The following is a 22,847-nucleotide window of genomic DNA, read 5'->3' as shown; positions in this document are numbered from 1 at the left end:
TCCGGGCCCAAGATTGTACTCTATTGGACTTTTTGTTAGACTATTTTGTCCCTATAATACTTACATGTATTTAGAATTTTTGTGAAAGGGTTAAACTTTTCAAATTAATTTTCTGTTGTATCTTGGGGCCATCCAGCATTGTTCAGAGCTGGCTCTACGCTCAAGGATCACTCCTGAGGAGGTTCAGAGGAGCCTGTGAGGTGAGGGGGATAGAATTTGGGCAAGCCACATGCAAGACCAGCAAGTGCCCGACCGAGTTGGATTACTACTCTGGCCTGAAGAAGTTAAATTTTAGATTTAATTTTAAAAAACCTTTAATGACATCTATAATATTATCTTCATTGAATGGCAACTATGCACACAGTCATTGTAATGATTTGTCCTCAAAATTTACTTAAGGCTTCTTTAATAACTCAACTTCTTTAGAATTGTTACAATATCCATTTTATCACAAACCAACCCTCGGGGTGAGATAGTGTGAAGGTAGGGCATTTGCCTTGCATGCAGAAGTACGGTGGTTCGAATCCCGGCATTCCATAGGGTCCCCCGAGCCTGCCAGAAGCGGTTTCTGGGCATAGAGCCAGGAGTAACCCCTGAGCGCTGCCAGATGTGACCCAAAAACCAAAACCAAAACCAAACCAAACAAAAAAACAACCAAAAAACTAAACCCTCACCAGTCACACTTGAATCTGTAGAAAGGTACAGATAATTCCATTTACAAGTCAACAAGTTGGTTTTTTGTTTGTTTGTTATTGCTGCTCTGTTGTATTTTTTTCCTCCCCCTCACACCTGGTGGTGCTCAACTCCCAGTGGTGCTCAGGAGACCATGTGGTACCAGGGCTCATATCCAGACCTACTGCATGCAAAGCATGCATCCAAGCTCTTTGAGCCCTGGCCCAATAATTTCAGGCTTTGTGATTTGTTTAGAAACCTTTACTCATCTTCCCTCTACAATAACAATCCCCCCTTTTCAGCCAAATGTGTTATTCTTTTGAAGATTTTATTCTTCCTGGAAACTCCTTTTCTTTCTTTTAATTTAATTTAATTTAATTTTTTAAATTTTATTTTATTAAGAAAAAAAATCCTCTTTTCTTAAGATTGTCTCCTGTTAGTGTTTTTTTCCTATAATCAGGTAAGCACAGAGTACCTTCCTGGGGCTGTTTAAAACCAAAAACCAAAAACCAATCCGTACTGATCCAAATTAAACAGCCCTTCTGAGGGTTCTGACAATGATGTCTTCATTGGCTATGATCGTGCTGAAGCTTTTAGCTCCTGTTTGCTCTGTAATGTGGTGCCAAGATTTTGGCCTTTAGCAGTTCCCAGAACCCCTGGAAACATTCGGTATTTGTTTGTGAGTCTAAGCTCTAGAATGGTTTTGTAGCTGCAACAAATTCTGGAGGAACAAAACTGTGTGGATTGCTTATGGGCGGGGATTTTCCTCATTGCCTAACCAGAGGTTTGGGAGTCAGAAGAACAGAAGAGTTTTATATCGCTGCATTTAGAACTATGCCACAATTAAGATAAAACAATTTGCTGTTACATAATCCATTTCCTTCAACTTTTGGTATCACTCCTTTTCTTCTCTCCCCTCAACATCTTTAAATTCTGAGGGACACTGTTTTATATTTAAGGTATAAATTTTAAAAACTTTTAAAAAATATTTTAAAAAATTTAAAAACTTTGCCTATAAGTCTGATGACCTCAAAATATTAATCAGCAAAGTATCAGAATAAAACTCTAATAATCAGAATGAACTTAAGCACCATCAAAGTTAATATGGACAGAAAAGACAATTCCTGATGGAGATTTTCAAACCATACATTAGGAATTGATTCCGATTTTGTTCCTTGAGCCATAAGAACAAAAGCACTTAGCAAAATGGGTCCTTTGACAAAACAAAGGGCAGAGGAAAGTCAGTTTCCAGAGCTAACCACACACTCTCCATCACAGAGAAGGGCCGAGGGTGAGGGAGACTCGCTGGAGAACATGGAAGCCACCAACCCCTTCTCCACTTGCCCTCCGGGGTGTGTGCCAGGCCCGGCGTTGGGCAGAGGGGACTGTAGCATGTAGAGAGACAGACAGTTCTGCTGGCTCCCACTACTCCTCAGGCCAAAGTCCAGGCAGAAGTTGGCCTTGTGGGGTTCCTGTCGTCCAGCCAAACCCCTGGCACTCCAGGGACACTGCCAGAAGAAAGCTCGCCAAGCCCTGCATGAGAAGTCACTGCCTTAACACTCTCTTCCTGCCGGGGAGTTAGACTGAAGGAAACACCTTCTGTCAGATTTTATGGTCTTTGTGCCCTAGCCAAGGAAAGCCAGAAGAAGAGAAAGAAGGCAACTTGTTCAACCACGCAAGATAGAAAGGATGGAAACCTTTGAAGTAATTGATCTGGGAATGAAGCCCAGATCTCAGCTCATATATATATATATATATATATATATATATATATATATATATATATATATATATATATATATATATATATATATGTACATATATATATTGTTTACTGATGATTTTCTTTTGAAATGTAATTCTAATTCTCTCTGCTTTGGGCTATCACATCACTGAGAAGATATCACTGATGAGTGAGTGAGAGTTGGGGAGGATGTTCCAAGGCCCTGTCGGACAAATCTAGAACCTGTACACTGTTTGACAACTGCCAACACCCAGGGCATACTCAAACAGCGCCACAGGACAGACAGACACCAAATTCAAAAGCAGACATTCTCAAAAGCGGAGTCCATCCGCCATTCTTAAAACCATTCCCAGGTAATAATATTACTTTTACTGAGGCTCCTCCGACCTCATGTGTACACAGATGCTCGGCTGAATGGTCCCGCCACGGAGTTCAAATGTTCAGGAAAATCACATCATCCTCTGAGATCCGCATGTGATCTCTCTTCGAGCCCACAGATGATGCGTGTTGCTAGGAACGATCCGTTTGGACTGCATCTTGAAGAAGCCAAACCAAAGATAATCTAGCCTAATTTCCTCGCGCTGGCTCAACTTCAAACAACTTCTCGGTGCTCCCTAAAATTTTCCACCACACTGAACTCCAACAGGTTTTTTTTGTTTTGTTTTAAGGTGAACTAGGTTTTTCCCTGTGGAGAAGTTACTTTCAAGTCAGGGAAAGTTCTTGGCCCGCGATGAAAAGTCTTTGCCAATTAGTCCTCAACAACTTCAATTCATTTTTCCCGGTTCAAGATGCGCAGGAGCCTAATAAGGCTGCGATAAAAGGGCAAAAGGCACTGAGAGCCAAGAGCGGATTAATGAGCTTCTCCATTTATTTGTCTTCCTAACAGCTGAACTGTTACAACTATTGACACTCTTCAAAAGGTTCTGCTCTGAACCCTGGCCAGGCTCTGCAGGCTCCAATGGGCATCTTCAAACCAAAGAATGGAGGGGCAAGAGCTTCCCCGTGTGATGCCAAAACCAACAAAGCCCCCTGGATCAGGTAATGCAACTTCAGCTTTTCCTCCTTTGAGATTTATTTACTGGCAGCTGACAAGGGGCCGAGGCAGCGCGAATTGTGCAGTCAAGGCCCTGTCAAGCCTTTCGAGGCGCCCTTGTCTTGGAGCACCTTCCTGACTGGCATCTCGCTCAAAAGCCCTCGGCACTGGTCCTTAGCAGCTTATGACATCACAAAGGACACTCCAGACAGATGCCTACATGGCATCCTGCAGCATTTTAAAAGAGAATTAGTGGTTTTAATTATGGTCGTCGTCTGAAAGGGAACCATGCAAGCTCGGCGGGAGACCTTTGATCAGGCCCTTTTGCTAGCACAATGCCACGGAACTGTGACTATTCCTGGTAAGGGGCCTTTTCTCGCTGAATGACTCACCAGTGATCTTTGAATGCAGACAAGCCTCGAGCCCTCCCTCTTCATTAGTGGGCATTTCTATACAGGGGCCTAGATAGCCTTGGCGTCTCGGAGCCGTACAATGGGGGAGAAAGAATCGCTCCAGCTTCGGGCCTCTACTTAGGAAGTGCTGAAGGACTCTGAGTGACTTTATTCATTAAAACAGGTTGCTATTAATTAACTGTCATAATAAAATAAAGAACTATTATTTGCCTTTCTTACTATGTTCTCTTTAGTAATATGTATAAAAGATGCTTGTAACAGAATTGAGTTTTGGGAACTACTTCCCCAGGCTCCCCCCAGTTTACTCCCTCCACTTTTTTTTTTTTTTTGGATTTTGGCAGCAGGAGTCTATTAATTATTTGGCCTTGATTTACGCAGCCAAATAGAAGTGTAACATAAATTAAAAATTAAGGAGACGTGGAAATCTTTTTCACTGGCCAATCAGTTTACGCAACTAAAAAAAAAAAAAAGGAGACAAAATTTGCTTTAGTTTTTAGAGATTTCAAAGATCATCTAAGACAACAAAACCCCAACTTATTTCCAGGTTGGTATTTAGCTTCAAGTGTGAGTTTATGTAACAATTAAAGTTACTAAAAAAAAAAAGGAATTCTAATTTTCAGCATAACAGGATTCAATCTTTTATTTAAAAAAAACCTCATTTCTGGAAGAAGGTAATGCATTTAGTTTGGAAATACATTTTTTTATTTATAAGGCTCTAATTTTTTAAACCCATCCTTCCAGGCAGAGCAAGTCTGATGTTGGATCCCCTCAGTCCATGAAAAACAGTTCATTCTCTTTAGAATCCAATCAAGTGCGCTCACTTGGTGAAGTCTGTGGAAGCAGGAAGATTTCCACAACGAGTCTCCCTGAAATACAAATTTGGTCACGTGAAAAAACAGAATTTGAGGAAAGAACACATCGTAGTCCTGAACAGCCACCCCCAGTCTCCCCAACACTGCTGAGCCAGGTATTGTTCTCCAGTCTGAGAGATGAGAGTCTCAGCTTTTCACATATTTTCTCTTCTCAGACAGAGAACTTTGGGACTGGAGCATTCTGGATGCCGAACCCTAGCAGGTTTATCACATTTTGCTGCCTCGGAAATTTTTCATATTTCTCAGACTCCGCAGTTCCTTTCTTAGGTGCTTTACAGCAGCCACAATGTCAGCCAGCTGTGGATCATCCTGGGCTCTCTGGGTGTAGAGATGGAAATGTCTGATGGTTTCTGAGAGCAAGACTTCAGGGGTGGCACCGCTTTCCCTGAGACGCAGCATCCGCTCGCAGGCGATGGCATAGTTTTTGTGCCAGTTCACAGGGTGGAGCTTTTGTGAAGAGACAAGGTCCTTATAAAGCTGGAAAGAAGCCAAGGGGGGAAGACTACTGTTACCTCTTGCCTTCGTTCCCTCCTCAACTGAACAGAAAACACAGAGTAGGAGGAGTAATAATACACCTGTGGGCGCGCGCGCACACACACACACACACACACACACACACACACACACACACACACACACACGCACAGACCGACACACTTCCACCCATACTCCAAGTAGCCTACAGTCGAAACTTAATCATTGCCAGGCCATGCAGAAAATTCAGAGACGTTGCTCTAATTATGACAGTGGCAGGAGGCAAATATGCTTCCTCTGAAACTGCTTCTGGGGTTTTTTCAGAGGAACCCTACGACACATCTTCCTCCAGAAGGATGTTCTGGGAAAGGGATTTAGTTCTAATTCACGGAAAGCTATTTACTCAACAGGCAGGAAGGCTGAAACTCTAAATTTAGCTGTAGGAGGGAAAAAAAAAGCTTTCTTTAAAAAAACTGCATGGAAAAAGAACTTGAAGAGATTTAAGTTCTGTCCCATGTTTTCTCAGGAATGTCTGTCTATTAAAAACAATAGTAGTAAGAGTGTAGCAACAATAAGATGTCTCAGAAATCCCATTATCAATAAGGCTAGGTATACCAGAGCCTTGGGGAGTTTTGAAAAGAACACACTTAAAATCATAGCAAGAGCCCAGGATTACAAGTTAGGTCAGTTGAAACTGCTCACACAGATTTGGGATTTTTGTTTTTCAATGGCAGTGACGTTTTTTATTTTTTGATATCAGAGGCCATAGGCATGGAACTGTTATGATTAGGGATAATGAATTTTTTTCTAAAGGGAAAAATCCCTATGACATCAATGAAAAGAGAGTCACCGGTATAAAACTGGATATCAGCTTTGCTGATTGGGGTGTTTTACAGCCTTCCTGGGAACTGTCAAATCAGGGCTGGTTCTGCAGGAACTTGAGACTCTAGGAGGCCACAGTTGACCAGGACATGTTCTTCAGGGATGGTGTTCTGCATGTCAGCACTGCATTCATTACACCATTCCATGGGCCACAACTAGCAGCGCTCAGAGGTTACTCCTGCCTCTGCACTCAGAAATCACCTCTGGCTAGCTAGGGGCCCATATGGGATGCCGGGAATCAAACAGGGTCTCTCCCAGGTGGGCTGCATGCAAAGCCAACACCCTACCGCTGTGCTATCACTCCGGTTCCTGCATGTGTACTTTAAAGGGAAAACTTGAGGCCTTGCCTGTTTGCCTCCTGGCTGGCTCTGTCCTCACTGATGTGGGCAGTCTGGCTGCTGATTCTGTGGCTGGAGTTCAGACATTCTTTGAGATACCTGAGGAACCCAGGGCCGAAAGCCTCAAAAAGGCAGGGAATATTGCTTAAACAGAGCCCAGCCATGGTGACTCTACCCTCCCTGACCCTGATCATTAGGACAGTGACAAAGCCCTGGGGGGCTGGGTGTTCAGAAGGCTGGAAAGGCTTCTGGAGCCACAGAACAAAGAATTACTCTTCAGGTACTTTGTCTTTTCCCATAAAATCTCAACTAGCTCTATCACAGCAAGAGTAAAAGTCTCAGGCTTGGATAGAGAGGACGGACGGTCCACCAGACTGATTTGTGGCTTTAAATGTATTACATTAGATCCCAATTGCTGGGATGGCAAATCACCATAAATGTAGTGGCTTAAAACAACCTATCATGGGGTTGGAAAAAGAGGATAGCAGGGAAGGTGCTTGCCTTGCACGTGGCCAATCCAAATTATATCCCCTGATCTCTGCCGGGAGTGATCCAAAACCCAAACTCAAAACTAACAAGACAACAACAGATCAGATGTTGCATAGCACCTTGGTTCTATGAAATCATTAGGACTGCGCTTCTCCAGAAGGTTCTGGAATCCATCTTTGCTCTTTTGAACTCCTAGAAGCTGCCTAGACTCTTTGAGGCCTCTTGCTTCCATTTTCCAGGCCAAACAAATAGGATTTTTTTTAGTAGCTTCTCTCTTATCGCCCCTTGTCATGATTCCTGTCATGACTCCACTCCCCATTGCACTCCTCCGCTGCCCATCTCGCTCGACAAGGACCCCTTAATGACATTAGCTCATTCTGATCATTCAGATAGAAGCCCCATCATGAGATCCTTGACTTAACCACCCTCAAAGGTCTCCTTTGCTGTGTCAAGTCCCGTTCTCAGGTCTTGGAGATCAGGACAGACATTTTTAGAAGGGACTGTTACTGAGCTAACACACACTAGATAAACACACGCAATATCATTGTTATATAATATGCTAATACATATCAACACACCATATAACCTATTATGTATTAACATAGTATATGTGCATATTAATGTAAGATGTGTATTAATGATATATTACTATGTGCTAGTATACAATAACACAATATAACATTTATATATGTGTATTTCCCACCCTAATTCAATCACCACCCCAACCAAACCTATTGGTGTATACAAAAAGCATAACGTACATTATATGCATGAGTGTAGAGTTCAGCTTTCACAGTGGCGGGCATGTTGGCAGATTCTGCCAAGCTGAAGATGAAGAAGGGGGTCTTCATCCTGGTATGGGGAGAGAGGGAGAGCTCTTCATTAAAATCGCATCATGTTCAATTTTATATTCAGGGAAGTTTACACTGAACCAAAAGCCACACCTCCCTCCACCCTCAGTCAAGATGATACACCATCCACTGGCGGCAAAATCTTTTAGCAAAACCTTATGCATGTTTCCACTCTTCTACATCATAAATGATCAAGCATGTACGTCACTGCAATGCAGGAGCAGCTGAGCAGGGTTCTTGCTGAGTCTGCCAGCACATTCTCAGTGCAAATGCTTGTGCCATTTGTGTCATGTGACCAGATCTTCAAAGGTGGCTGGAACCTTTGACCGCATGAACTCTGCCCAATTGTACTGGACACCCCAATTAAATCGATACCTATAGCTAATGACAACTGTCTTCTATTATGTGATTTCTCCCACAGCTTTCCCACATTCCAACCACAGCGAGGAACTGTGCAAACATGCAGTAGACTTGGTCAGTCCTTCAGAGCCCTATAACTTGCTATAGGGACAAGGTGGGTAATTTGAACTATGTGGCTTTCAAAAACACTACTGCCTCAAGAAGAGCATACTTTTTTTTGGTAATTGCTATTCTGTGGTTGTTTGGACAATTTTCTTCAAGCTTCTTTTTTTGTTTTGTTTTGTTTTGTTTTTGGGCCACACCCGGTGACACTCAGGGGTTACTCCTGGCTATGTGCTCAGAAATCGCTCCTGGCAAGCTTGGGGGACCATGTGGGATGTCAGGGATTGAAGCGAAGTTCATCCTGGGTCAGCTGTATGCAAGGCAAACGCCCTACCACTGTGCTATCGCTCTGGCCCCTCTTCAAGCTTCTTTAAAATCACATGAGTGCTTCTGTCCCTAGATTCTTGGTGCCAGTGCAGTCCCTGGCCCAGGGTGAGCATTTAATACATAGACGAGGAAGGAAAGACTTCCACTGTACCTGATGATATCCCTGTTTGTGTCACTCAAAACCCAAGCATATTTAGGCTCAAGCCTAAATTAGATACCTGATTTATTTAAAAAGAATGACAGGAATACCACAAAGTGACCCACACAAGAACAGGGAAAGCATACAGCCCATGAGGATTCAAATCTCTCATAAATGGTCTGACTGCTCTGTTGGACTGGGATCTTCACAGAAAAGAGCTGTGCAGTTCTTATGCAAGTGGCATCCTGAGTCAAGTAAGTATTTAATAAGTGCTGAAAGCACAAACTGCCATGTCATACACGGATAGGAAATCATCTCAACGTTGACTCCCTCACTAACTGGTGCTCCCTCAGGCTGAGCCACATCAGGACAGCACAGATGTAAAGAGCAGCCCTGGTTCAGAGCAGCGCCAATTTCAGGATCTCTCATGAACAGCATCGTGGCCTCAGACAAGCCACAGCTCTACACTAGCTTGTTCTCTTGTAAAATGGGATGATCTTGACTTCTCAGAGGTGGGGGTGTGAGGATAAAATGAGGTGACTTGTGCATAATGAACATCAGTACCTCAAACTAAATAATGCTCACAAATATTATTTTCAATCTTGCCATGAACCCCGACTCCCCAAGTGAAAAGCACCCTAGAGTGCCAACCCCAAAAGGTAGAACAGTCACCTCGCTTGCCACATCTCCTCATTGGCCACAGATTCCCAAGATGAAGGATCGAATCTAGAATTACAAGAAAACAGAGACATTTTTCTGCTTATTGCTATGGACATATAATTCCTGTTTTATAAGGCCAATTAACTTATTTGAAGTATTGATAACCATACAATTATTCTCCTGGAAATACTCCACTATTGAAAATAGAGTTAAATGTGGTTTTCTGGGCCCGGAGAGATAGCACAGCGGCATTTGTCTTGAAAGCAGCTGATTCAGAACCAAAGGTGGTTGGTTCGAATCCCGGTGTCCCATATGGTCCCCTGTGCCTGCCAGGAGCTATTTCTGAGCAGACAGCCAGGAGTAACTCCTGAGCACTGCCGGGTGTGACCCAAAAACCAAAAAAAAAAAAAAAAAAAAAAATGTGGTTTTCTTTTTTTTTTTTTTTTTTGAGGGGAGACTCTAACACCCAGCTGTGCCAAGAGGGTTATTCCTGGTTCTGTACTCAGAAATTACTCCTGGCAGGCTTGGGGAACCAAATGGGATGCCAGGGATCGAACCTAGGTCAGCCATGTGCAAAGCAAATGCCTTATCCACCATACAATGGCTCTGACCCCAAGTAAATATGTTCTATAATTTTTTTGTACTTTGTAGTGCAGGGGAGCCAACAACATAAACCATATTTTTTTGTACCACGAGACACACACCACCAAGTGCATCTTATGGAATGAATGCTGAGTGCACAGGAGGAGAGCATCTAAAAACGATGTACATCTTATGGTTAGGTGCTAAGTAAAAAGAAGCTAAAGGCATCGGTGGAACCTAATGTTACTAAGAACTATTAGATGGCACTAGGGTCGGGTGAGGCCTGGGTCACTCTGGACACAGCTCCTACCAGCCAGCATGAAGCTAGGGGCCAAGGGGGAGGACTGGAAGGGCTGCCTGGCTTCCTTACAGAAGGGTACTTCCAAGAATATTAATATCATGTGCTGACTCCTTTGTCTTGCCGACAGACTCTCTCTTACTGTTTCTGTTGTGAGTAGATGAGATAATCAGTGACATGATCTCACTGATCATTATATCACAGCTGCTGTGAGAACTGGTGATGGTCTAGCCTTCCCTGAAGATAGGGACAGGTAGGTGATGTCGAGCTACTCTCCATCTCTGTTGGGGCACAGCTTTGTGGTCTGCTTTCTCCTATTGGTTCACAAGACCTTGTAGTAGCCTCCAGTACCCCATACCGCATGGTTTAGCCTGTTGTTCTTGAATTAAAGCAATAGGTTATTTAATCCTTAAATAGTTGAGAGGGGCTAAGGAGATGGCGCAAGGGCCATAGCACATGCTTCATAAGTAGGAGTCCGGGGTTTAGTCCCAGGCACTGTGTGGTCCCCTGAGGACTGCAGGTGTGTGGCCCCCCAAAAACAAGCAGTGATTATACCTTTTCGGAGTCACACCTGGAAGTGCTAAGGGTTTACTCTTAATTTTGCATTTAGGAATCATTTCTGGCAGGGCTTGGGGGCCCATATATGGTGCAGGGGATGGAATCATGATTAGTTGTGTGTAAGGCAAACAAGTGTCTGCACTATTGATCTCTTTAGCCATTAAATATATTCATAACTTAAAAAATTTACAATGGAGGCTCAGTGTCCATATCGGCAAAGGCCAATGCTTAGCTAAAAACGTTGTGAGGAAAAGTAGCCTGCTCCCAAACTCTGGCAGGCTAAGGGGACCATATGGGGTGCCGGGGATTGAACACAAGTCAGCTATGTGCAAGGCTCTATTGTCACTCTGGCCCGGGGAGTTTGTCCTTCTTACAGAGCTCAAACGTGAGGTCAGGAGAGGCAATTTTTTGATGGGCAATCAGTAGCAACATGAATATAGGTCAAAATTGCAGGCATTTAAAAAATTTTGTGATGTTTTAAGGCACACAAAACTGCTTTTCTCATTGGCTAGGTCACCTGTTTGTACCTTCCATACTCCTCAGTCCAGTTATAGAGATTTCTTGTAAGTTTTATCCATTTCTCAGGGACAAATATATTCTTCAAAGGAACAAATTTGTCACAAGAACCCCACGGCCAGAGTGAATAGTTCTTCTTCCAAGTGGGGTCACCTTCATGAGTTCCTATACAAACGAAGATTTCTTTTCTATTGCAAAGAGAAAAAATAAAGTGTTTTTAAAAACTTCAAGTTATATAAATAGAAAAACATCTTTGAGCAATCTGGAAACATCTTAAGAACAAGCTCCCCATCTCTGAATTAACTCTGAATTCCATACAACGTGATCTATAGTTAACATGCAATATTTGTCCAATAAAACAAATTTGATTAGAATGATTTTTTAGAGATGTCAAGTCCTGCTAGTTTTTCAAACAGAATGGTTTAAACAAGTTTAATTCAAAAGCATTACAATTTAATCGATTCTCACGTGTGGTATGTCTTTTTTTTTTAATTTGAGTACTTTATTTAAGCACATGATTAAATTATTGCTCATGATTGAGTTTCAGTCATAAAATGTAAGCCATCTTTCTACCAGTGCACTTTTCCCGCCACTAATGTCTCCAGTTTCCTTCCCACCCTGTATCACTCTCCCCACTTCTTGCCTCATGACAGACATTTTACTTCTCTATCTCCTCTCTGTCTCTCTCTTACTCTTTCTCTGCTGTTTTTGTTTTGTTGTGTTGTTTTGGGCCATACCCAGTGGGCACTGAGGGGTTACTCCTGGCTTTGCGCTCAGAAATCACTACTGGCTGGGGGTGGTGGTGGGTGGTGGGACCATATGGGATGCCAGGGATCAAACCGGCATCTGTCCTGGGTCAGCCACATGCAAGGCAAGTGCTCTACTGCTGTGCTATTTCTCTGGCCCCTCTCTGCTGTTTTTGTTGTTGTTGTCTTTTTGTTTTTGATTTTGTTTTTGGGCCACACCCAGTGATGCTCAGGGATTACTCCTGGCTATGCGCTCAGAAATCACTCCTGGCTTGGGGGACCCTATGGGACGTCAGGAGATTGAACCGTTTTCAGTCCTAGGCTAGTGCGGGCAAGGCAGATGCCTTATCCCTTGCGCCACCAGGCTGGCCCCTCTCTGCTGTTTTATTCCCTTTTGACACTGAGGTTTGTACTATTGTTAATGAAGGAGTATGCATGATGCATATCACTCTACCTCCTTTTAGCACCCTGTTTATTGTCCAGAGTGATCAGTTCCAACTATCACTGTCACAGTGGTCCTTTTTCTACCCTAACTGCACTGCTCCATTATTTGTGGCATGCGTCCTCCTACCATGGACAGGTCCTTCTGGTCCTCATCTCTGTTGTTTCTGAATATTACTACTGTAGTATTTTTTTCTTATAACTCACAAATGAGTGAGATTACTGTGTCTGTCCCTCTGCTTCTGATTCATTTCACTTAGCATAATAATCTCCATATCCATCCAAGCACAAGCAAATTTCTTGGCTTTATTTTTCCTAACAGCTGCATAATATTCCTTTGTGTAGTTGTACCATAGTTTCTTTAGCCACTCATCTGTCACTTGGGTTATTTCCAGATTCTGGCTAGTGGTGTTGTATATGTCATAATAGCCATCTTTAAGTAGAAATATAAAATGAGTAAGGGCTTAAGGGCTGGTTTCCATGAAATGCAGTTTCCAGGGCAGATGGATAGAAACACACTGCCCTGACTCTTGATGCAGGCCATTCGGATTCCTGGGAAGACTTGAGGGATCTGTTTCCCTCAGTCTCTGGAAAGTACTCATTAGAAACAAGATGGGGGAAGAAAATCAGAATTCTCAGTTCCACCAAATCTGTGGTGAGTTTACCATTCCCCCTTCCCACTTTCCTTGTTCGGGGAAAACGAAGTATGGTTCCCAAAAGGTAAGTCAAGTGAAGATCAAAGAGATCCCAGAAAAGCTGCCTGCCCTTTTATTTTCCCCTCCACCCCCCCCCCACTTGGAAAAAGGCAGGGAAAACCTGAGGGTTGGAGAGAACTAAGGGATTCCCCTGGATTTTTCCCTTCCCACACCGCCCTTTGGGACCAGTGAGGCAGCAACAGAACTAAGCTCCTTCCCTAACCAAGAGAAAAACCTTAGAATTGAGCTGTTTATTATCAATTTTCCAATCACTGAACTAAAAGGTTAAACTCAATTTTAAAGTTAACCCCCTCCCCAACCCCACCAGAGGGCTGGTTTCTACAACTGTGAGGAAGAGTGGTACATCTTGATCAAAAGAGCTGCAGTTCCTGGTACCTGGGGAAGAGCCCTGTGGCTCTGTCTCTCTGCTTTCCCACTGCAGATGCAGCATTAGGCATGGCCACTGGCAGAAGAACAAAATACATCCCAAGTCTGTTGGCTATAAAGTCAGAAAATGATTGGGTTTAACCCAGAGAAAAGAAAGATTAAGAGGACGACCTCGGGGCCGGGCGGTGGCGCTAGAGGTAAGGTGTCAGCCTTGCCAGCGCTAGCCTAGGACGGACCACGGTTCGATCCCCCGGTGTCCCATATGGTCCCCCAAGCCAGGAGCAACTTCTGAGCGCATAGCCAGAAGTAACCCCTGAGCGTCACCGGGTGTGGCCCAAAAACCAAAAACCAAAAAAAAAAAAGAGGACGACCTCATTGTATATATATCATGGTGTCCACTCCTCAACTTTTTGAGAGAGAGGGAGAGGGAAGGAGAGGGGGAGAGAGAGTGAGAGAGAAAGAGAGAGAGAGAGAGAGAGAGAGAGAGAGAGAGAGAGAGAGAGAGAGAGAGAGAGAGAGAGAGAGAGAGAGAGAGAAAGAGAAAGAGGGGGAGAGCCCATAAATTTGTGGATAACCATCTGGCATCTCTTGAGCCTGCATGAATGAATCTAACCCAAAAGTAAATGTGAAATAAGCCATGGACAGACCATGACCCAAGTTCTGGACCGACTACTGGGTAAAACTCAGTCCAGATAACATGGCAAGTGTTTTGGAAACAAAAATGAGATTGGAAACAGTTGAGAGAAGGCAGGTCACAACTTGCAGTGTGAGATTAACCTGGCTGAACACCTGCCAAGTAAATAAAAAAAGATCAACATTCTCTCCAGAATCTAAATAATATTCCAATATTCAAAATGTTCAGAATACAATTCAAGTTATTCAGCACACAAAGAACAAGGAAAATGTCAAATTCTAATAGAAATACGATTAGCAGGTGTCAAATCCAAGGTAACACAGACGTTAGACAGACAGAGGCTTGAAAAAATATTACAGTCTTCAATAGGCTGAGTGCACGGCCTGTTAGTTTAAACCCTGCATAGTGAGTGGCTCAAGAATCACCAGAATGACCTCTGAGCACTGACCTCTGACCTCAGGAGCAGCCCTGAACATCACTAGGTATAGTCCAAAACCAAGCCAAAGCAAGGCTATTATTATAATCATGCACCAAGAAGAAAGGGCAAATGCTCCTAAAATTCATGGAAGGACAGAACACTTCAACAAAGAAAGAAGATACTATGGAGGAACCAAATTGAAATTATAGACCTGAAAAATACAATAGTTGTAATTTAAAATGAACAGATGAGTTAATCTAAGTTTGGGGTGAAAGGAAAGGAGCAGGAAGAGAACAAATTTAAAGGTAGACTATGAAAACTTAAATAATTTAAACAAAGAGAAAAATGATTAAACCACTAAATTTTGTGAAGACATATTAAAGATTTAAGGTACAGATTGAAAGAACCCTATTTGTTCCTGCAGACACATTATAATCTAACCACTAAAAATGAGACAAATAAATTCATGAAGATCTATTTCATAGAGGGAAATAATGATTTGAATGGCTGCAGATTTCTCAAACAATTCAAAATAAAATTGGAAATCACTGTGGGGAGCGAAAAGAATATAAAGCAGAACTCCAAATTCATCAACATCCTTTAGAAACTAAGGTAAAATCAAAACATTTTCGGATAAAGAAAAATGAAGAAATTTCACTGAAAACAGCTCTGCTGTAAAGGAAATTTTAAAGGAACATCTTCAGATGGAAAGAAAAGAATACAAGAAAGAAACAGCCAAGTATGCCTTGAGCACATCTGGATAGAACTCAAAACAAACAAAAACAAAAACAGAATCAAAGGATGGGTTCCCAAAAAGGTAGTGGCAGACCAAAATGGTCTTTACTTTTGTATAAACATACATGCCTAGAGTTTCAGTGGGGAACATACAATAGACCCATGAGGACATGTTTGATCTATGCTTATAGGAGATGATGGTTCCATCATTTTCCCATATGATTCATCTCACCTCACTCCTTAAGTCCTGGGTTCCAAACACAGGAAGCCACCAGTTTGCACTGAGTTCTGCAGGGACCAGTCTTCTCCCTCCTCTTGGGAAACCATTTTCCATTTAGGTCTCTGCCATCTCCTCCACATCAACAGTACCACATTAATTAGATACTATAGTTTAATTGTTTAATGTGCAATCATCTCAACTCCTCTCTCTGAAATATTTTAGAGTAGGACGCATACCCAAACATCTACAGCTAGTTGACTTGGAACATTCTGGACACCCATCAGTTAGAAAATAAATGCTGTGTGGATGACCAGGCAGAATTAATGATTACTTCTTCATCCATGCTTTCAGAACACTTGCCTTATCCTGTCAGCTAAATCACCAGCTTAGTAACCACATTTCGCAATAAAATATATTCAAGGTTTAAAATATCATAAAACATGCTATAAGATTTTGCTAACAGAAAGCTTATTCTATCATATTAGAATCACTATTAATAAGTGTGTATACATTTACAATTAGATTGTGGTCTACTTGAATTCAAAGCAGGGTTTCATTTTAGTGCCTGGGCATATAATTACTAGCAAGCTGGAACGTAACAGATTCAATGCATGTTTGTGAGGTAGAATTAAATAAAGTTCTCCGAAAAGAGTCTATCTGGAGATGTCCAAGGCTTTTAATATTTTATTCCAAACGGCATAATTAAATGTTACTCACACCACACATTTATTGTTCCTTTGCAAAATTTCTTGAGTACAGAAAGCCTCACATTCTGAACATAGAAAGTATCACAATTCTATGCTCTTAGTAAGGGATAATTTAACTTTGGAATTTCAAAATAATTTCTCAAGTACCATTTATAAGGGATTTAGAAATTATGAAATACATTTTTCCTCTTCACACACTGGACAATACTTAGAACTTCACAGATAAATGTTCAGCGTCGCACCACTGAAGTAATTATTTATTCTTGACCCTAACTATGAATAAATCTATGTTTTCAAATATAGAAACCACCATCCTCATGTTATCTCAACCATCACAACCACAGGTTCCTTTCTTATTTATAAAAATGCCTTATCTCTTATTTTTAAAAATCCTTAAGCTATTTTTATATAGCGATTACTCCTGGAAAACATTTGCTTCACACTTAAAAGGGTGCCTTGGTGTTGACGGGGGAACTATAATTGCCTGCAATCCATCTGCAAGGGTTTCAAGTAGGCAGGCACATCCCCATTTTCTCTGAATTGTACTAAGATCTTATTTGCTATTCTTGTTAATCTGTCTTTTATTTTTTCTTTACCCAGAACAATAACATTTATTTCTGCCTGGCCTCATTTATGCACAGATATGCAATTTAATTACAAAGATAATCTCACCAGTGACAGGGAAATAGGTGTAGAAAATTGGTCTTTTGGATGAAGCACAGCTGTACATAAACAATTTTAGAAAGGCTTAAGACTTTAGAAAAGCTATTACAGGAAAAGAATGCTTACTGTTTATTTATTTCAAGAAAATGATCAAGATTAAATGTGACCATTCCACCAGGTAATATTCCTTCCACAGGATTCCACCGGTTCCCAGGAAACTTAACACCTGGTAAATGGTTTGCCATCTTGGGTAAATACCACTCGTAAGTCATCATCTGTCCGAAAAAGAATATAGAGAGTCAAGCTTTTAATGCATGTCTTTAAAATTATCAAGTTTATCAAATACAATAAAGTAACGAAATTCTAGTTCTAATATAAGATAAATAATTGACTTTAGACGTAGTTCCATATAAATCTGACCAAGGTACACAGCTCTGACTTCTCCTTCATGACTCAAACTTGGGGTTTCCTGTCTTAAGCTGTAAAAGTTATAGCAGAACCCAGTTTCTTGTTACATGCATGCATTTGAGAAGAATAATGGCCTTCTCCCTTTCCTATCGCCAGAGCATGTATATTCAGCTTTCAATATCAGCTTACATATCGTGTCTTCTGGAACGGTCTTTCCACAGTGAACATGGTAAGCTATTAGAACATTTTGCAATAGCTCCTGGGTTGTGTGACTGTGAGTTCTTGTCTCTGCACCTAGCAAACTGCTTAGCACAAGAACAGTATTAATATTAAGTTTGCTGAAGTTTAAACATCTTTGATACCAGACTACACAGCAAAGGCAACATATAGAAATGTGCTATTATTCTATTCATTCATCAAAATAACAGTAGTTTGCCTTTAACAAAGAAGATACGATTCCTGTCCCTGAGATGCTCCATTTGATTATCTGGGCCTAAAAGTTCAAAACTTCTTTGGTGCTGGTAATGTAGCTCAGAGATGCTAAAGCATTTGCCTTGCATGTCTGGGGTCCTGGGTCTTTTACAATGGAGCCCTGGACTTGATCCTGGCACCACATAGTCCCCTGAGCACTACTGGGGGCAAAACATCTCTGTAGCGCTGACCCTGGAGTGCTCCTACCCTCAACCCCAGCACAGAGCACTGCCAGAGAAACAATCAAAAATGTAAAAGGAAACCTTTTTTGGGTTAATTTATTTGAATGTATTAGAGTCTTTAAATTAGCTACATATTCTTGCATATTATTTTGATTAAATCGAAATAATTACTATCAACTATTCTTAATATTCATATATGATTATTTTAATAATTATGCTTAATTACACTGTAAATATAAAAAAATCACTTTCTGAAGTAGGTTTTGGTACCTAATAGTTTTGGTACCACTGAATACCCACCATCTGCTCTTATTTTAAGATGTCTCATTTAACAAATGGTGCTGAAAAAAACTGGTAGGTCACATGTGAAAAACAATAAAACAATACAGAAGGGGTCAGAGTGATAGCACAGCAGTAGGGCATTTGCCTTGCACGCAGCTGACCCAAGACAGACCTGGGCGTCTATATAGCGTCCAGAGCTAGGAGCGATTTCTGAGTGCAGAGCAGGAGTAACCTCTGAGCATTACCAGGTGTGGCCCAAAAACCAAACCAAACCAAAACAAAAACAAAAACCCAAAATACCAATAAACAAACAAAAAAACCTTAGATCATTTTCTAACTAACTATGCACAAGAGTCAAAACAAAATGGATCAAAGACCTTGTTGTGAGACCTGAATTCATAAATCATATTGAGAAAAACAGAACACATCATGGCATTGTTTCGAAGCCATTAGCCAAAATAAACAAATGAGACTAGTTCGAACTAAGAAGCTTCTAGTGGAAGGGTATGGACACTTCGGTGAGGGGGTGGTACTGGACTGTATTTTATGCATGAAACCCTTCCACTGAGAGTACTGTAAAACTGAGTGACAAAAATTAGAAGAAAAAGAAATAAAAAGGATGCAATAGGAGGTTGTTCATTCACCGTACTGGTATTTATTTATTTAGCTGTATGATGGGTACATGGATATTTGTTATTTTCCGTGGCTCCTTTGCTTTGGGGAGCACACCAGGTGGTGTTTTGGGGTCACTCCTTGATCTGTGCTCAGGGGTCACTCCTGGTGGTGCTAAAGAAATCAAATGTGATTCCAGGGATCTAAGCAGGGTCAGCTGCATAGGAAACAAGTTCCTTAATCACCGTCCCATCTCTCAGGCCAACTGTGGCTTTTAAGTGTAAAATGCTTTGAGAAATAAAATTTAAAGATAATACATATTTCTTCTAAAAATACTTAAGCACATAATAAACAAAACTAGAGTGTAATATCAAATTATCAATATGATCCCTGCTTTAGTCCAAAGTTGGAAAATCGATGCAATAAAAACAGCTTATAAAGTGTATAATTAGTATGTTTACAAATATGTTTATATAGTTTTCTCAAAAATTTTTAGTTATTCATTAATTGAACAAAATGTATTAAATTAAGTATTATATCTAGGGGCCAGAGAGGGCAGTGGTAGGGTGCTTGCTTTAGATGCAGAAGGACAGTGGTTCGAATCTGGCATCCCATATGGTCCGAGCCTGCCAGGAGCGATTTTTGAGCGTAAAGCCAGGGGTAACCCCTGAGCACTGCCGGGTGTGACCCAAAAAACCAACATAAATAAATAAATAAATAAATAAATAAATAAATAAATAAATAAATAAATAATTATATCTAATAATTTTCTGTCAAATTAATCATAATGAAGCTGATCTGAAAAGTATTATGAGCCTGACTCAAAATTACAGCCAGCAAATTCCTCTGGGCTGTTGAGAATGTAAAAAAAACCTTCCCCTTATAATCTCCTCCCCCTGAAAATGCCTATCTATACAAGGAAGACAACATGTAGCCTGAACACTCAGTCAAATATCTTAATTTCTTTTTTGATTTTGGGTTCCACCCTGTGGTGCTTAGGTATTGGATGGGGACCATATAGGATGCTGTGTTCACCACATTCAGTGCCTTACCCCACTACTATCTCTCTGGACCCAAGAAATCCTTCATCTAGGAAGGACCTTGGTTCGATCCCCCAGCATCCCATATGGTTCCCAGAGCCAGGAGTGATTTCTGAGTGCAGAGCCAGGAGTGACCCCTGAGAGACACCAGGTATGGCTCAACTCCCCCCAAGTAGCTTTAAATGTTTCTAAATGATTGCTATTATGATATTCGAAGAGTACAAGTCATAATACCTACTTCCTGATCCACCAATGAAACATCTGGCCTCAGTCCTTCGCAATAATGCAGATAACGGAGAGAATTTCCTGGAAGGTCTCCTCGGAGTAAGATAATAGCATCATGAGGCATAGAAGCTAGAAGATTCTTTGCAAATTTGTCGATCACATAGTTGGTCCTTTGGTCACAAACGCTAAGTAAAAATATCATAAAGCATTAAGTATTCCTACAAGACTGGACTTACTTTCCAATTCATTGTTTCTTCCTAACATAATATACACTCAAGTTTTATACTGTTCAAATTTACAGCTTCTAATTAGATGTACTTAATTGAAAGAAGTTGCTATTACTTAATAAAACTAATCATGCAATTAAAAAGTGTGTTGATAGACTTCTAGAATTGATATCCATTTCAACAAAAAGGGAATTAGTCTGTATCTGATTCAATCCTTTTTAAAAAAAATCTAAGAGCATGTTTAACTTAACTCAAAAGAACTAAGGATTCTGATTAAATTAGGAATTTAAGGTGATTTCCTGCTAATGTATTTACTCCAAAGAAATTTTCAGAACTGTAAGAGGAGGGAGGGCGAGGGAGTACACGTGTGTGGCACTAGGCTGGTCCCCAGCATTGTTTTTCCTGCCACTCCCATCCCCAAAAGGAGCAAAACATGCAAAAGGAAATTCACCAGTTTCTGGCAGTGGTTTGACATTGATGCAAAGGTTGATCCTTATCGTTTCCACCATTCCTGAACTACAGGCTCCTTTCTACTTTGAGAAATCATATCGAAGAGAAGGGAATGAACAGATTGAGTTGATTAGTTCTCTTGGCATCATTCAGTGACGTAGCATGAAATTTTCCAATAATGAACTAACTTCCTCCCTCCTTCCCTCCCTCCCTCCCTTTTTTTTTTTTTTTTGGTTTTTGGGCCACACCCTGTGACGCTCAGGGGTTACTCCTGGCTATGCGCTCAGAAGTTGCTCCTGGCTTCTTGGGGGACCATATGGGACGCCGGGGGATCGAACCACGGTCCGTCCTAGGTTAGCGCAGGCAAGGCAGGAACCTTACCTCCAGCGCCACCGCCCGGCCCCCCCCCTCCCTCCCTTTTATGGCCCTAAAAACCACAATATATCACCCGAGACATCAAGCCATAAAAGGACTTGATGAAGCCCCCTAGGTAACAGCCGATCATCCTAAAGGTCAAGACTTCCTGCTTCTAGTCCTATTAACCAGGCTTGTGACCTCTGGTGGTGTCACCTCCTGTGGGCAGTGGCCCTGACTGATCAGTTTATAACTTGTCGGTAGGCCGAATAAAGCTTTGCTTTGCTTTTTTTTTTCAATTGTGTGGTCTCATTCTCCAACTCCAGACCCTAACAATGCAATGCAACTTTCCTACCCACTTAGCATTTCAGCCCCGTGAAGAGCAAAAAAAAAAAAAAGAAAAGTAGCATAAATTCTTAGAGCTTACCATGGTAGGGGGTGGGATATTTGTATGGAGAAGATGACATTGAAACAAGAGCACTAACAAGTGGAACAAACAATGTCCTTCCTGTTCTCATCAGGTTGATTACATAGGATAATATTCAGAACACAGTCTAACATTGAATCACTGGGTTAGACTCAGAAAACAAATGAACTCTTTTAGGGATATAGCATCAACTTTGCCTTTACAATTGATACCACTGGGGATGTGGCTTAGTGGCTTGTCCCAGGTACTCAAGACAAACAAACAATCACTTAAAAGCAGAGAGGTGGCTGCATGCATGGGCATGCTAACAGTCCAATTTCACTGCTTCAGAACTAATCTCTAAGTGAAACCAAACTAATGAAAATTCCAGCTATAGCTGTTTTGGGGCTGAACAATCTGGGGTCTTCTACGAGTGAGAGAGGGGAATTTCCCCTTGAGCTATACCCCAGCAGCCACACCCACATCCCATAGCTGCCCCCATGTAAACTTAGAAGCCCCATTCTACAGATCCTGAAGTGCTCAGAGCAGGAGGCCATTTATGACACCAAATTAGATGGGAAAGCCGAATAGAAGTCAACTAAGCTTGGGGCCAGAGTGATAGCACAGAGGTAGGACATTTGCCTTGCACACGGCTGAAACAGGACAAACCTGGTTCGATCCCAGGTGTCCCACACGGTCCCCCAAGCCAGGGGCAATTTCTGAGTACATAGCTAGGAGATCGTCACCAGGTGTGGCCCAAAAACAACAACAACAACAACAAAACCAACCAATAAAGTTAATCAAAGCTCACTAACAAAAAAAGATAACTTCAATGGGTTCTTCCAATTCTGTAATGTTTCTCCAGTTCTGTTCAAAACAAATAAGCTAGCACCCAACCTGGACATGTGATTTTAAGCTGAAATTTTCATAGGTAAGCAGATTTTTAGAAATTCAGCGAGCACTGGTAATGTATAGAGTTAAGAAAATTTCAGAACTTTCATTATTTAAAAATACAACTACCAAATGAGCTATGGAAGAAAACAGTATTACTAAAAAATATGAAATCTTTGAAAAGTAATGTGGACTTTTTAGGGTCCCTAAAAATGCCAATGCCTTTACTCTTCGTCTAAGTGATATTTAGATCATGGAGATTCATCTCATTCAGATTCTGCAAAGTATCGCTGGAGTTTCTTTTTTTGTTGTTTTAATTTTTTTGTTTGTTTGTTTTTGGGTC

At 41.4% G+C, this 22,847-nt stretch overlaps 1 protein-coding gene across 1 annotated transcript in view; it reads right to left on the bottom strand.

Annotated features, from left to right (window-relative positions):
* Positions 1 to 4,706: 4,706 nt before the first annotated feature.
* TMEM260 (transmembrane protein 260) overlaps positions 4,707 to 22,847 on the bottom strand; it is a 59,324-nt gene continuing 41,183 nt past the window's right edge. Inside the window, exons 11-16 of the mRNA XM_049770243.1 lie at positions 20,190 to 20,361; positions 17,083 to 17,231; positions 11,322 to 11,498; positions 9,369 to 9,422; positions 7,679 to 7,769; positions 4,707 to 5,211 (exon numbers count right to left, since the gene is read on the bottom strand). Of these exons, the coding sequence (XP_049626200.1) occupies positions 4,942 to 5,211; positions 7,679 to 7,769; positions 9,369 to 9,422; positions 11,322 to 11,498; positions 17,083 to 17,231; positions 20,190 to 20,361 (913 nt within the window). The 3' untranslated portion in view covers positions 4,707 to 4,941. The remainder of the gene's footprint in view (positions 5,212 to 7,678; positions 7,770 to 9,368; positions 9,423 to 11,321; positions 11,499 to 17,082; positions 17,232 to 20,189; positions 20,362 to 22,847) is intronic.

Source organism: Suncus etruscus, chromosome 3 (assembly GCF_024139225.1).
Source record: "Suncus etruscus isolate mSunEtr1 chromosome 3, mSunEtr1.pri.cur, whole genome shotgun sequence".
Lineage (NCBI taxonomy): Eukaryota > Metazoa > Chordata > Mammalia > Eulipotyphla > Soricidae > Suncus > Suncus etruscus.
This window is presented reverse-complemented; position numbering and strand designations above follow the sequence as displayed.